At 45.7% G+C, this 16,697-nt stretch overlaps 2 protein-coding genes and 1 long non-coding RNA gene across 3 annotated transcripts; 1 reads left to right on the top strand and 2 right to left on the bottom strand.

The window, feature by feature from the left end:
• Nucleotides 1-5,512: 5,512 nt before the first annotated feature.
• Nucleotides 5,513-7,011, top strand: LOC124482717. Its single transcript, XR_006957761.1, has 2 exons — nt 5,513-5,721; nt 6,050-7,011. It is a non-coding gene; the product is annotated as an uncharacterized LOC124482717 (long non-coding RNA).
• nipal4 (NIPA like domain containing 4) lies at nt 6,583-14,108 on the bottom strand. The gene is made up of 7 exons (XM_047043196.1): nt 13,856-14,108; nt 11,944-12,213; nt 10,208-10,264; nt 9,998-10,088; nt 9,476-9,636; nt 8,890-9,057; nt 6,583-8,529 (listed from the first exon to the last, which is right to left on the bottom strand). Exons 1-7 carry the CDS (start codon nt 13,893-13,895, stop codon nt 8,045-8,047), a joined length of 1,272 nt encoding a protein of 423 aa, XP_046899152.1. The 5' UTR covers nt 13,896-14,108; the 3' UTR covers nt 6,583-8,044.
• A 659-nt stretch (nt 14,109-14,767) lies between these two features.
• LOC124482753 (insulin-like) lies at nt 14,768-16,293 on the bottom strand. The gene is made up of 3 exons (XM_047043250.1): nt 16,213-16,293; nt 15,506-15,698; nt 14,768-15,092 (listed from the first exon to the last, which is right to left on the bottom strand). The coding sequence occupies exons 2-3, from the start codon at nt 15,684-15,686 to the stop codon at nt 14,941-14,943; spliced, it is 333 nt and encodes a 110-aa protein (XP_046899206.1). The 5' UTR covers nt 15,687-15,698; nt 16,213-16,293; the 3' UTR covers nt 14,768-14,940.
• Between the last annotated feature and the right edge of the window lie 404 nt (nt 16,294-16,697).

Raw genomic sequence — 16,697 nt, 5'->3', positions numbered from 1 at the left:
AGCTCTTGTGTCAGAGAGACAGAGGGAGGAGTGGAAAGAGAGAGAGAGAGCTGGTGTGCTGCTCTGTGAGTTTGGGGTGAATCTCCATCTGGGAACATCCTTAGTTGTCCCAGTTTGAGCAGCAATGTAGACTAACCTGAAGCCACGCTGCCAACCAGAAAAGAAATTCAATGCCTCATTTACTAACAATGGCGCAGTATACGCTGCGTCTGTATTTGCGAGTTTGGTAATAGCGCCCGCCATGCATCCTCATCCGCCCTCAAACGTAATTTGCGCGCCTCTAAAAGAACAATGGGCTCGCATATTTCTATCATGGATCTTCCTACGGGAAAAAGAAAACGCAATGAAGTAAGAGCAAACCTGAACATATTACAGGGGCAGAACATTTACATTTAGCCTACATGTATTCATTTAGCAGAGGCTTTACAAAAGTGCATAGGATAATGATCATAAACAACGCGATAGCCCTAAAAACATTGCAGGTAACCAAAACATGAAGCATACAAACATGAGGAACATCCACACCCTTGGAAAAAAATTGGCCTATGCCTTGGTTCACTGCTGCCATTGAATAAGGTACATTCGTACACACAGGAAAATGCGCTCCTGGTTAAGACCTGCTTTTAAGAGGCGGAGAATTTCCCCTGCAGAATAGAGGCACACTCTTACTGGCAGTCTTTGTAAATACCGTGGAATATATAATTAGGCGCACTTTACGCGGATCCTCCCACCTTTTTGAGTGGAACTCCAGATGGCTGAGCGGTGAGGGAGTCGGGCTAGTAATCAGAAGGTTGCTGCATCGATTCTCTGGCGTGCCAAAATTACATTGTGTCCTTGCGCAAGGCACTTCACCCTACTTGCCTTGGGGGGAATGTCCCTGTACTTACTGTAAGTCGCTCTGGACAAGAGCGTCTGCTAAATGACTAAATGTAATGTAACTCCCACTTTCCCCACGACCCTCCCACTTTCCCCACAACCTTCCCACTTTCCCCATGAACGCATATTGAAAGCGCAACTTGTTCTCGCTCATGTGGCAGGCAATCTGCGAATTATGCCAAGTGTGCCCTGTTTGTAAATAGCCAGCATCGTTAAGTCTTTGCGAACAATTAACACCTGGAAACAGGCACAAACGGCTTGATAAATGAGGCCCTCAATGGGCATTTCCATATTTCACAAACTTTCTTATGCCCACACACTCTCTCTTTCACACACACACACACACACACACACTCTCTCCCACACACAGATCAGAGCAGCTCTCTACAAGGCCCTGGTCAGTGGTTAAGTGGCGGCCTCCCTCCCTCTCTCTCTCTCTCCCTCCCTCCCTCCCTCCCTCCCTCCCTCCCTCCCTCCCTCCCTCCCTCCCTCCCTCCCTCCCTCCCTCCCTCCCTCCCTCCCTCCCTCCCTCCCTCCCTCTCTCTCTCTCTATCTCCCTCCCTCTCTCTCTCTCTCTCCCTCTCTCCCTCTCTCCCTCCCTCCCTCCCTCTCTCTCTCTCTCTCTCTCTCTCTCTCCCTCTCTCTCACACAGCCTTATCATCCTGGGGGCGAGGAGGCAGACAGAACACCACAATGACAGATGAAACACTGAGAGAGAAGGGAGAAGAGGAGAGAGGGGAAGAGGAGGGAGAAGGGAGGAAAGGGGGGGAGGGGAGGAGGGAGGAGGGGGGAGGGAGGTGATGAGGAGAGGAGGGGGAAGGGATGGAGGGAGGTGAGGAGGAGAGGAGGGGGAAGGGGAGGAAGGAGGAGAGGGTGGGAGGGAGCGAGGTGAGGAGAGGGGGAAGGGAAGGGAGGAGAGGAGGAGTGGGAGGGGAGAGATTAGATATTGCTAACCGCTGAGATAGAAGTTTGAGTTCAGAACCAGAAATGTCCTCCTCGGTTGTCATGGTTTCCTGTGAGAAGCCAGTGTGGGGATCGAACCCAGGTCTCCCTCCAGACACGCCCCCTCCCACCACACCAAGAGTACCTTCTTGTCAGTTTATTAAAGACAGTCAAAGAGGCTTACATATTCCACTCCTACCCCCACACACACACACATACAACACACATATACAGATTCACATACACACACAACACGCACTCGGGCACACACAGTCTCACAGAAACACTCACACACTCATGCACACTCATGCAGACCTCACACTTACACACACAAGCATATACACAAACTCACACATACACTCCACCCATTTTCATTTACACACATATACACACACACTTGCAAATGTATTTTCTCTCACACACTTATACATTCTCACGAACACACAAACATATGCACACATACAAACTCACACACTCTTACACACACGCATACACACTGAACACTAACTTAAACAAACTCAAACACATGCATGCACACAAACACGTGTGTATGATGTGTGTGTCTGTGTGTGGTGAGTATGTATGTATGTATGGTGGTGAGTGCGTGCGTGCGTGCTGAATTACCAGGTCTAACAGATGTGTAGGTACCCCCAAGCTGTGTGAGGGGTACAATGCTGATATGCTTATGTAGAAGGACAGCAAAGTGCCTCGTTCTGCTGGCTCTCATTTTGTCATTCTCTCATTCTCCTTTAAGTCCTTGTTGTCACTATCTCCTCTCCACTCACACAAACTTTGAGTGGGTGGCATTGCTATGGATAACAAAAAAGAAACACGCGAATATGCAGTTGTGTGTACAGTCTTGGCCAAAAGTATTGGCAGTGACATCTTGTGTTTGCAAAGTTTGCTGATCAGTTGTTGTGATGTTGAGTTACATTGTTACTCAATTATTGTGCAAAGTGATCAGATTGATTTTAAATAAAAGCTTAATTGGCCCCCCAATTAACTATATCAGATAAACCCACGTTTCACCGTTTTTGGGCCCTGGCATAAAATGACAGCTAATATAATTTCACTAAGTCATATCATCAGCACATGGGAAAGTGTGAACTAGTTCTAGTTCAAGTTCAAGTTCAAGTTCAAGTTCAAGTCTTTTATTTGTCAGGTGCACAGAGCAACACAAGGTTAGACTGGGCACTGAAATTCTTAAGACAAGACAACGCAAGCACTTGGCATAACATAACATATAAGTACACAGAACAAATTTACATCTATGCTGAGCTTAGATAAGTGAACTTCCTAAATATACAGATAGCAATAAATAAACGACTATACTAACCCTAACACTAAAACTTCCTAAATTACAGATAACAATAAATAGTACGCTATACTAACCCTAATACACAAAAAAAAAAAAAAAAAAAACCTGTTACAACCCTATAAACTAATCTAACCTAAATGGAGTACAGTGCAGTAGAGTGGAGTACAGTGCAGTAGAATGGAGTACAGTGCAGTAGGTTCTAGTCAGGTGAAATCACTCTTCTAATTCTGATTGGATTTTAATGGCACATTGATTTCTGGGGCCAGTTGCATTAACTTAATTGAAGACTAGTCTTAGCCTTAGACTGTCTTAAATGGTCAGGTTAGACTAGTCTAACTAAGCCTGTCTGTTTCATAAATAGTCAGACTGACTTCATTTAAGGTAAAAAAGTTAGCCACCTCTCCCCCTGGCTAAACCTTGCGGTAAGGGCTGAGTTGCAATGATCTGTTAGTAGGCTATGTCATTATATTAGTATAATTTATTACAAAAGGAATTAAGTGTGTTATTTGTAACTGCAGAAAATGTTGACTGGGTTCTGCTTTTCCGCAGAATAAAATGTCATTTTATTAAACGAGTGAGCAGATCTGCGTTGGAGTTGTTGATAAATGTAATTAGCGTTGGGGTTAAATTAAGAAGCTTAATTACGCGTGCACTATTTGTTTATAAGACAACTTTTTCATTATTGTATTCCTTCAACAGATATAGGTTTTCATCAGGTTTAAATGTAGGCTATCAATCTTTCGCCGTGTCGCTGTTTTGTCCGCCATCTTTTCTTTTTTCGCGAAGTGTCTTATTTTACCCATAATGTAAAGTGCAACAGGCTATTTAAGTCAGTCTTATGTTAGTCGCTGATCGTAAAGCTTTATGCAACAGGTAAATTGAAGTGTCTATGGCAAGTCGGACTTAAAGTTGCATTTAAGTCTAAGATTAAGTATATTTTTATGCAACTGGCCCCTGGTATTCATGTTTTACTACTGTGGTGTTCTGGTTTGGCCCCTCACAGCCACTGTAGCAGAGTGGTGGAGCTGTGAGAGCTCAGGTGAAGATGAGCTTCAGAACATCATCCTCACTAGCTCTCAGCTGTGGGTGGGAGGGAGGGAGTTGAGAGACAGAAAGAATAGGGAGATGATATGGGAGGGAGGGGGGAGGGAGGGATTGAAAGAGAAAGGGTTAAGAGACAGAAAGAGGATGGAGATAGAGGAGAGGGAGGAGAGGGAGACAGAGTGAGAGAGAAGTCCTGGACGATGAGTGATCACAGTAATTAGGACAACAACACATCCAAGCAGGAACAAAATAACAGGAGACTTATGAAGGAGGAGGGAAGGATGAAGGGAAGGAGGGAGAGATGGATGAAAGGAAGGAGGGATGGATGGATGGAGGGATGAAAGGAGGGCATCTCTCAGCTTTTCATCCTCTGATTTCTGCCAGCTTTAATAACATGTTTCTGTCATGATTTAGAGAGGGCTGTGGGAGGTGTGTGTGTGTGTGTGTTTGTCAATGTGTGTATATGTGTGAGTTTGCATAAATTCCAGTTCTTTCTCTGGCATGTTTTTTTCTGCTTTTGTGTATGTGTGTGTGTTTGTATGTACTGTATGTATGTGTGTGTATGTGTGTGCATGTGTGCGATGGTGGCTAAACATATTACATCGGTGTGTAAGATTGTGTCTGGCGTTGAGTGGCAGCGTAGCCAATCCCATTGACAGGATTAGGGATTAGAGAGGTGGATGACCAATCAGGAGCCGGGTGGAAGTGGCTGATCACGACTGTGGGGGAGGGATTAGTGAGCTGCATAATGAATTAATGCCAGGAAGAGGAACACCCTAATATGGTCAGTGTGGCTGTGTGAAGCAACCTGTGTATGTGTACAGACTGTCATGTGTTTAGCAGAAATCCTGTAATCATATCAATACAACAGTCCATCCAGGATACTATAAATTTGTAGGTGAACACACTCATGTACTTTATACTTGTTACTCCTCCTGACGTCCATCTTTCACTCTCACTCTATCATGAACTCAGTGATTTGGGCTCTGCTTCTACCTGGTGGTCTTGGCGGGTACTGCAGACAGAGGCCGACATCACGTGTAGACAGGAAGCTGTAAGCTTCCTGAAAAGATAGTTGAGTTGTTATTGAACAATCAAGCGGTTGATTGATGGACATATGTTTCTCATGAAAAAATATAAGGCAGAGAATCAAAATGTATAAGGCAGTAGCATGGAAGAATTCTAAAGCCTTATTTCCGGTGTGTTTACCATTTTGTCCTCACAGGTTAATATTTCAATTCGAAGAAAGTTTATTTATTAATCCTGAAAGGATATCATAAAGTGCTTGGCCAATGAAGCACAGAAACAGACATGGAACTCATAAATGTATACTGCACAGTACTGGAATATCTCAGCTAGGCTGGGTCCAGGTGACACAGCAACACAGGTCCCAACAAGTCTGAGGACATAGCAGCAGTGTGGTGTAGCTTTCAGGGGATAACTGTCTGTGCCTGTTGAGAATGTATGAATTTTCCTCCAAATTCTTTTAAAATTAATCAAGAGCAGTTCCACCCCTTGTGTATTCAGGTGTGTGTGTCAAGGTGAGTGTCAAGATGTGTGTTACGGTGTGTATCCAGGTGTATACAATTTTGTGTTGAGGTGTGTTTCAAGATATATTTCCAGGTGTGTGATTAGGTGTGCGTTAAGGTGTGTATCCAGGTGTGTGTAAAGGTGTGTATCCATGTGTTTGTATCCAAGTGTGTGTTAAGGTGTGTATCCAGGTGTGTGTTAAGGTGAGGTCATGCTAACATGAAGAGCCTCCTCCGTGTTTAGACTAACATCCTCTGGTGCACGGACGCTTAGCAACTTCTCCTCTGAGGTCATGCTTGCTCCCCTACCTCCTTCACTCCTTTTTTCTGACGTTCTTAGGTACACCCTCCAACAGGATCCCCAGGGATTGGGGCTTTCTACACACTACTGAAGAAATCCACCCCTGGGACATCTCAAGTTGTGAATCATTTACCTCCAGCCCACTACAATTGTCAGAGGAAGTATGGAGCAGTCTTGAAGCCCAGCCAAGGATACCCGACACCTGCATGTTGTTAGGAACAGGATCCGTCTAGAGGAGGGTTCCACGCTGAACATTCCCTGAGGAGAACCGCCAGAACCGGTTTGGTTGTTGGAAGATTTACTGACTAGGCACATACAGTCAAATGTTCTTGCATGCACACACACATTAATATCCTTGTTTGTATCATGGTTGAATGCAATGTATGTTTATTAAACTTGAATGGTATTGATAGTGGATAGATGACTAGGGATAGTTGACAGATCACTCGAATAGACATGCTGCAGACAGAGAGGATCTACAGGCGTGTATCAGCATGTAACAACACTGTGCAAGTCTCCTGAAGCTGAAATTCTGCTCACACAGCCCATAAACAACCATAATGCACTTCAGATCAAGCCAGAGTGTTTTAATGACCAACAGAGTAATATGACATGCGTGTTCTCATCACAGACATATCAAATAAATACACCTAGCTCTTCTTGTTGATAAGTGTGGATAATACCAGCTCTTTCAAAAACCAATGCAGGCGAGGCCAGTCTTCCATAGCTATTTTATATCATAGACAAGGGCCTGCAGTATCAACTGCGACATCATAGACCAGTTACAGTATAATACATGACATCACAGACCAGGTACAGTACAATCAGTGACATCATAGACCAGGTACAGTACCATCTGTGACATCATAGACATTGCCTTCAGCACACAGCTTTACACCTATGAGGTCTATGTAGGGCCTAGTAATGGTGAGTTCTACAGATGTTCACCCATTCTCTAATCATACTGAAGTATCTTCTCTACGACTCATGGTGACTGTCAGGTGACTATAACCAATGACCTCAACAGGTCAACACAACATCTGGGACGCAATGTTGAAAACATATTCAGGAGGAACTACTGGTGAACCACCACACCTCATAGACAGAGGTCTGCAGCCTCGTCATCCTGCAGCTTCATAGACCTCCGTCATCAGCATGTCAGGAACCTCTGCGGTCAGCCTCCCTGTGAAGAATCCTGATTACGCTCGGGTCGGTTACTATCAAAGAACACTGCCAGGAACTAGGGTCACTTCAAACCAACACATAACACCCTGAAAAGCCCAGTTACACACAGATCAACGGATCCTGAATTACTCTGGCTGGCTGGAACTGATCACTAAAATTGACCCAAGTCCGACCCTGAACCTCTTGGTCCTGAAAACTTTCTGCATCCATGCATGGTTCTTACACACCAGCCAGGACGGTCCAAAGCAGTTCTAAAACAGAATGTGTTTATCCTTTAACTCCAGTAAGAGGACGTTCTGGTTCTAGAACTGTAGTGTTTGAGACCTGAGATGTTGTCTCAGTGGTCAGATCCATGGTGGTTGCATCTGAAGACAGTGTCACTCCCAGCTTGGTGTCTTCACTGCTGCTCTCTTTTGAGACCAGCCGATCTTCAACACCCTGAGTCCTTTACAGCTACTGTACACCAGCTACTGTACACCAGCTACTGTACACCAGCTACTGTTCATTGCCTACTGTGCATCAACACTGCAACATAACAACCCCTTAAAGACATTATTTATGGCCATATTTACATGAGTTCAAGTGCATCTCTATAGAGCAATCTTCACACTGCTTGGGGGCAGAGAGGGATGAAGGGGGGCCTCCTGATGATGAAGAAGGAGGAAACCATCAAAAGATGATGAAGATGGCGAGGAAAGCAAGGTGGCATGAATGGGATCGCCGTCGTCATCTCAGCTGCTGCTGATGATGATGGGGAATATGATCAGCTGCTAATGAAGACGCTACGGCACTGGATGATGACAAGGACTATCAATATGAAGGTAGGGAAAATGAAGAGGATTAAGACAACTAGCTGATGATGAAGACCCTAGGCCCATCCTCCCTCATGGGGGGCAAACTCTCCACCACCATGTTGTCTATCAGCGTATGTTTATCCTCCCCCCTCTTCACCCTCGCCTCCCCCACCTCCCCCATCCCCTCCCCCCCTTCCTCCCTGTCCAGCGGCTGACACAGCCTCCAGGCCACCCCCTCTAGGGTCACCCCCAGGTCCTTGAACAGGTGCAGCATGGCCACCCCCAGGACGATGACCAGGAACCCGCCCAGTGTCCCCACCACGTCCACCCCGGACATGGAGCTCCACTCTTGGAAGAGGATGACAGAGGTGAGCAGCACCACAGAGGTGAAGCACACATAGTAGATGGGGTAGACCAGAAGGGTGCTGAAGGAGTCCAGGGACTTGTTGAGGTAGTTGACCTGGATGACGATGGAGGAGACTAGCGTCAGCAGCAGGATCCAGGTCAGAGGGTTGGCTGCTACGGAGACGTCAAAGAAGACTGAGGGAGGAGGGGGAGGGGAGAAAGAAGGAGGGGCAGGGGGGTGGGGAGAATGGAGGAGAGGGGGATGGGATGGGATGAGGTGGAAAGGATGGAGGAAGGTTGAGGGATAAGGGAGGGTGATAGGAGGAGGGAAGAGGAGGAATGAGGGAGGGGGTGAAAGGACCGACAGACAGAGAGAGACAGTATGTTAAACTCGAGGTATGAAATGTATGACATCATATATTCATTAATCTATCCTCTCCTCCTCTCTCTGTCTATTCCAATCCCAGTAACAACAGGCTTTCAAATCCTACAGAAGACACAGAAGTTCCTTCCCCTCTTCCTCGTCCCCTCTCGCCATATCTCCTCCCTCCCTACCTGTGCGTATAGCGAAGCCCAGTCCCTTCACAGAGGAGACAGTGAAGGCGCCCAGTAGAGAGCAGATGCTGATATAGATCAGGATGTTGCTGTTCCCATAGCGAGGAGACAAGTAGAAGATGAGCACCAGGCAGATTAGTAGCAGCACACTGGCGTACACCAGGAACCCTGGGAAAGCACCAATCAGATCACTCATACGTAAACACACAGCAAGCCAATCAGATCATTCAAACAAAAGTTAGCACACAAATAATAATTAAAGACAGAAAACAGGAAATGCATTCCTTCTGTTAGCCTACTTGTCTACCAGCCTACCTGTCTACCTGCCTGCCATACAACCTGTCTACCATCCTACCTGTCTACCATCCTACGTGTCTACCATCCTACCTGTCTGCCATCCTACCTGTCTGCCATCCTCCCTGTCTACCCATCTGCCATCCTACCTGTCTACCCGTCTGCCATCCAACCTGTCTACCATCCTACCTGTCTACCATCCTACCTGTCTACCATCCTACCTGTCTACCAGCCTACCTGTTACCCAGACTAACTATGTACTTGTCTACATCCTCCCTGTCCACCAGCTCACCTGGGTCCAGTAGCTTGTGGGTCATCTGCTCCAGAGTGGAGATCTCCTCCTCTTCAGGGGCGTGGATGACCATGAGGGTGCTGCCCAGCAGGCTGAGCACACAGCCCAGCTTCCCCAACAGATTCAGGGTCTCCCCCAGCAGGTAGCAGGACAGAACTGCACTGAGGAACACCCAGAACAGCACACACTGATTACCTGCAGGATAGTGTGAGGAGAGGAGAGGACAGGAGAGGAGAAGAATGGAGAGGAGAGGAGGGGAGAGGAGGAGGGGAGAGGAATGGAGAGGGGAGGGAGATAGGAGAGGGGGAGAGGATTGGATGGGAGAGGAATGGAGAGGAGGAATGAAATGGAAAGGAAAAAGAAAGGAGAGGAAAGGAGAGGAATGGATAGGAGATGAGAGTAGGAGAAGAATGGAGAGGAGAAAAGAAGGAGAAAGGAAGAGGCGAGAAGAGGGGAATGGAGAGGAGAAGAGGGGGAGAAAAGGAAGAGAGGAGAGGGGAGGAGAGACAGAACTATGGGTACCTGATAAGGACACTTCCAGCGCCCAGTGGTGTAACCACGGTAGCAGGAGCAAACATATACGCTGCAAAGTTGGCCCCCTCGCCGGCACCCACTATGGTACACACAGAGGGAAAAACAGATCAGTGACCAGGACAGAAAAAAATAATGTAATCATCTTTAAGATGTTCTGTTTCTAAGGGTTAATGGAGGCCATTTTGTTTGAGTCCATACTAGTGAGAAGACCCCCCCACCACAGCCAGTCCTTCAGATAGCCATGGCCACCATCACCTGTAGAGAGGGAGGCGAGAGAGAGAGAGAAGGAAGGTAGACAAAGAAAGGTTGATTACAGGTCTTGCTACAGGTGAGTGAGAGTAGCTCGTTAACACATCCACACACTACACCAACACCCATGCACAAGGGCACACACACACACACATTTGCATCCACACACACTTACACACACACACTAGCATGTTTCCACACATTCACACACGTGCTATTAGCAGGCTGGCTGACCTGCTCACATCCCTACCCTGTGCAACAAGGTCTTCTGAAATATCACTCCACAGTTTCTCTGTACTAACACAACTTCATTGTTACTGATATTTGAACAACAAAAGAAACAACCTAGCTCCTATTGATTTCTTAGAAAATCTATTTAATAAATAATAAATACACTGATAAATGATCAGACATAGACCTACATTTGTGTTTAATGATACAATGTGACATCAAACCTTTAGGCTCATGTTACATAAACACAGTTAATGGTTAACAATCATTGGCAGAAATCCTGGGGGGGACGGGGGGTACACAACCCCAACAATCTTCAGCAAAATACTATTGATTCCCCCCAATATACATGACAACATAGGCCATGTCTAATGTGTTACAGAACTACTTTTGGTGTGTCCCCATCAAAAATTGCTCTTAAGAACATGTTATGGAATTGTCCCCCCTAAAGTATATACATATAATAAGTATATTTTTCGCTTCGGTAAACAGTACAATTGCAAAAACGTATCTTTACCAGAAATGAAGTATCTACATCCTCATCCTATCCCAGATTTTCCCGATAAGAAACCATGTTTACAAATCTATTGCTGAATGTTTTGGTTAATAGCTGTTACGCCTAGTGGAGAATCCAGACCACAGCGCTCTCTCTCTCCCCAGTATTAGGATTCCTCAAACACCTCCAAACAGTTTCATGTCCTCAGCTGTTACGAATTAGGTTTCTGGTTTCTGTATATAAGGTGTAAGTTTTGTATTAGTCCTTTGTCAGGGATTGTCCCGTTTTCTTGTCGTCACTATGCCGGGCATTATGATTTGAGCTCCGCTAATATTATGAGTAATAGTTTATTTCCATTTTGTTTTGTTTTTTTAAGACACCTAAGTTGTTTATTATCTTGTTTTGCTGATGGACATCCATTAAAAGAAAACCTCTTGCGTTATATCTGTCTCCTGCCTACAATCGACTCAACACCATGTGGCAATAACCTTTATTTAAAGAATGGCCAAAAAGTTACCTTAGATGTATTTGGTGGGTGTTTGTTTTTTTTATCAGTCAAGTCTAAAGACAGGATCTCAACCAATGTGTTGTTCTATTTCAATCATGGCATGTCATCTCATTGATGAGTTGGTGGATGAGGAAGCTATGACAAGGTCACAGGTCACTTCTGATGGTAAGAGAACGTACTTCCAGTAACAGGTCACCTAGCCGTGAACATCACTGCACTCTTTTCTTTCTTTTTTGCTTTTCACTGTGGTGCTTCAATTTGATATATGTTCCAACTTCGCTGGCTGCCTAAGACTAGCGTGCACACACATTACTTGAACCTGCCTCGAAATTGAATTGACCTTTAAGAGACCGTTTTAACCCTGACCGATGTGTTAAGTTTAATATCGGTTTTGGCATTTAAACCACACTTTTCTTAGCCCTTAATGGAACAGACCCCTGGTTTACCCACCTGCTCTCGTGTGTCCGGTATCAGCCAATCGGAGGAGGGCTTTCTTCTTCAGTAACACGCTTCCACCAATCAGAAAGGCCGACATCACGGCCAGGCTCAGCCCCACCCAAAAGTTATAGTTGCTCCATTTGTTGTTGCCGGTGGTGACCAGCACGGCGATTGTCTCCGTGGTGTTGGGGAGGGGGGAGGTGCCATTTCCATCGGTGGCTCCTCCTCCACTCAGCACACACACCACAGCCTGAGAGCCACACCACACATGCACTGAGGAACCTGGGGGGGAATAATCATGGACGGATTAAGAAACCATGGGCCCCTGGGCCTGGATGTGTCGAGGCCCCCTCCCCCTCACCGCAAAAAAAAAAAAAAAATTCTCTTGGCAAAACAATTTCTTTTTTTTGTCAGGAATAATATTGATATTGTTGTTTAAAAACGCAAAAGTACTTGAGTAATCAACAAAATAAACAACGTTTATATTACAAAAATATTTAGATAGTTGTAACCATAGACTAGAGTGTACATTTGTAGCCCACACAACCTTCTCTCTTTCTCGAAAAATTACCACCATAGGCTTAACAATATTATATCTTCAATAAATAGTGTGTTGGGGGTGCTTAGACACAGCTCTAATGCTATTGTTTTGCACTTGCTTTTTGGATTTCTCCCTACAAAGTTGAAGGGCCCATATTGCATGGAGTACTCAGCCCTCTAAAGTCCTATAGATAAACTGAGGGGATAAACACTCACTTGAAAGGTTTCATAAAGGTTTCTTTCTTGTGACATCTTCAAAGTGAATGTTTAGGCTATTTTAAATTTCAGTAGGACTTTTGGGGCCCTGTTAAGACATTAATGACTTAAGCCGGCTACGGTGCATATCATCATATCAATACCCTAGTACATCAAGTTAATGACAGTGACGATACGCCGAGGCTCTGGGTTATGGGCCCCCTGAGCTCATGGGCCCCTGGGCCTGGGCCCGGTAGGCCCATCGGTTAATCCATCCCTGGGGATAATAAAGCATTGACATTCTCTGATTATGCTGAATTATGTTTCAGACATCATCAACATTCCACAGGTAGATGGAACTGATTCCGGGGCACTATCGGTGCATCAGGTCACACGGTGATGTCATAACAGCCATGAACATGCAGGTGGAATGTTCAGGTCAGACCGAGGTGAGGTGACTTTGTGGTATCTGGATGAAACCACAGCCACGGATATTCAAATGATTAATTTTGTGTTGATGTTATTTAGATTGTTTTCTGTTTTAATAATGTACAGTAGGCAACGTTTGTTAGAATTTGTTAATTCTAACGTTTGTTAGAATTATGGCTTGAGGTTTTCATATGATCTAAAATCACAAGTAATGGACCTTAACAATACGATTTGAGTATAAAATATTCATATTTAATCAATATTCTAAATATGAATGTATAATCAGGATTCAATAGATATCGTACGATCTTATTTACGTCATTCTAGATAAGCTATCGGCGACTAGTCTCAGGGAAGTAGCCCTGCATTCAGTTCTTAACAGAAAATCCCATGATGTTAACATTGTCAACATGGGCGTCCTCAAACACCCCGGTCAGTAATTTTGAAATCCGAGACTGTTTGCTTAAGTTGTAGATTCTGCTCAAGCGACAAACACTCTATCCATACTCTGTAAACTGACTGTTTCAGTTCCTTATTCATAGATATTCAGAGAACTGTGTTAATTTTCTTTACGTGAAAAGGACGAGACGAATACAAATCACTTCCCCATCCACGCACAATCCTGGTCACCAATAAGCATTTGAAGGTAACAAATGCTGTTATAAACCATGACACTACATTTGTATCTAATATAATCTTGTACGAACAATACTGATAATACAGTAAATAAATTACACTTGCAGTGGTGTCATTAACTTACCGTTTCTGCATGCATCTTCTGGTAAATTAACATATTGCATTGTGTTGAATTCTTATCCAACCGTTTACGACAAATTAACTTGACATTAACTAGTTTACAATCTCCTTGTATATCAATATATAGATGTAAAATGGTTCCTCTCTTTGCAGACTAGACCTACTACCGAGCGGCGGTGTCTCAGAATTGATGATACGTTTAGCGGAACCCCTGTGGTTTTGATAGAGTTTAGGGAGCGAGGCGTGCCTGTAAACACTGCACCTGCCCCCGGCTACACAGGTGTGTCGGTCCCGCCCCTAACGGCGCAGACTGACGACAGGAGCACTCGTTTTCAATTTGCTTCCCGAATAATATATAATTATTCCTTTAACCTTTAACCGACCAAATGTTGGCGTGTGGTCAATTTGCTCCAAGAAGAAACATTCGTCAGTTAGACAAACCATTATCTAAAGCTTATTGTAAGGTTGAATGTAGCACTATTTCAGGACAAGCTGACTGTAGAAATAAAGCGGGACACCTTGTGGACACTCGTCACTCCACCTGGACTAGTAGCATAATAAAAAAGGGATGTCGATTTCCGTCGGACAGGTTTTTCGTTATCTTCTACAAAGCGGGGAAACCAACTCACTTGCGAGGTCTAATATCATTGGTTCCTCTAATTTACTCTCAGACTTCCCTTTTCGCAATGGTGACAATAACAACCCTGTCAGTTACATCTGAAACAAATACGTCCATCTACTTTCCATGCTAGACGTTTTAGTTATATAAATTACACGTTTCATAGCACTGGGTGTATCAAATCAAGCTCACCTTAATCGTTTGCCAATGTCTAAATTATAATAAATATATATCTATAGTCTACGTGCAAATAACAGTCCACACTAATCTCAGCAAAATATAAAGGCAGACACCTCATTCATTTCATAGAACTTTATTTTCTAAGAAAAATATAACGCGTCTCAGCATGTTCGGTTCCCATGTGCACTGAGAGCAGATTATCTCACATGTCTGGAGACTGGGAGATCTGGGGAGAGGAAGGCCAGGATCTGGAGACAGCAGGGTTAGACTCAGTGTCACACAGCCAGGCCTCAGTTGCAGTAATTCTGCAGATCGAAGATGTTGCAGGGTTTGTGGCAGCACTGCTCCACGATACCTCTCTTCACCATCATCTCCATCTGGTCCTTGAAGGCAAACTCTGCCACCTCGTTCTCTCCCTCTGCTGCCTTGGGGGAAAGGAATCCTGGAGGGGGGGGGGGAGAGACGGGAGGGAGAGGTGGAGGGGGGAGGGAGAGGAGAAGAGGGGGGAGAAGAGAGAGGGGAGAGGAGAAGAGGAGGGGAGAGGAGAGACGGAGGGGGGAGGGAGAAGAAAGCAGAGGAGAGGAGGGTGGTGAGGTGAAATGGAAGAGGGAGAAGAGAGGAGGGGGGAGCGAGAGGAGAGGATATGAAAGGTGAAATGGGGGGTGGGAGGAGAGAAGGGGGGAGGGAGAAGAAAGGAGAGGAAAGTAGAAGGGAGAGGAGAGCAGAGGGGAAAGTGGTGGGGTTAGACGAGAGGAGAGCAGAAGGGAGGGGAGAGTGGTTGGGTTAGACGAGAGGAGAGGAGGAGCAGAGAAAGAATGGAGCGGTACAGTAGCTAGAAGGAGCTAGATTGCACACCTAGGAGGGGGTCCACATCTCTCTTGGGGTTGTAGAAGAATCCCTTCTCTCCACAGACCAGGTAGAGGGCATCCACCAGGTGGGATCCACACAGGTGCTGAGGGGACGTTGCAGCCTGAGAGCTGGGGGGGCACACAGCCAGCAGCACCAGCACAGACACAGCTTGGAACCAGAGGGCCATGGTGGCGGAGAGCTGACACACACACACACACACACACACACACACACATACATTAGATTATTAGGCAGACATGCAGAGACACATACAAATACACAAAACACATTGCAGTACATCACATGGACACACTAAATACACTCGCACACACACAAACACACACACATTGCATGTTACCAGTGACAGCATGAGAATTACAGTGAGCTACAGTGTAAACCATCTTTACCTCCTGCGGTTGTGGAGTCTAGACTGTTCTCCCAACAGTCACTCATCAACCCAAGACCAAACCCAGATCCACCTTCTCTTTGACTGCCTACGAGTAACTTACGCACAGAGGTGTCCTGTCTGTCTGCCCCCATCAACACACGGATAACCTCTACTGTAAAGCTTTACAACAACATACTTTCAAGTAGTCAAAGGAACAGACCGGGGTCTACTACTAACATGACATCTAGTCTGAGCTGTAAACCTCCAGGTCTCAGGTCCCTGGCGGTGTTGAAGTCTGGTGAGGCCCTAGGGCCGTAGGTGTTACCTGTGGAGGACGAGGTGAGGAGGAGATGGTGGAGGATCAGGTAGGTCTGGTAGAGATGCTGGAGAGCAGGGTAGGTTGAGGTAGATCAGTGGGCCTCACCTTAATATATACCCCCATGGGTGGGGGTGGGGTGGTGGATACTGTGAGGGATGGGGCTGGAGCAGGCAAGCCTGGGGGGGGGTTGGGGGAGAGACTCTGGAAGGTGGTGGGGGGGCGGTATTCTCCTTTGTCAGCGGAAAAAGAAGGGACCGAGTGGACAGATTCTTAATGTTAAATGGCAATCCAATCAGTGCGCCTGGTTAGGCGTGTTTGTCTTACTAAGTGGCATCACAGATGGAACGGGTAGATCAGACGCAACCGGAGGTGCTACACTACCTGAGGGTGTGTATGTGCGTGGGTGTGTATGATACTCTCATTTTTAGAGCGGGGTTACTCATAACCTTAAAACCAGGGCTCAGGGGAGTGAATGAGTGAGCGAGCGAGTC

The sequence above is a fragment of the Hypomesus transpacificus genome, chromosome 20, assembly GCF_021917145.1.
Source record: "Hypomesus transpacificus isolate Combined female chromosome 20, fHypTra1, whole genome shotgun sequence".
Taxonomy (NCBI): Eukaryota; Metazoa; Chordata; class Actinopteri; order Osmeriformes; family Osmeridae; genus Hypomesus; species Hypomesus transpacificus.
Note: the sequence above shows the minus strand (reverse complement) of the source record. Positions and strands in the feature narration are given on the sequence as shown.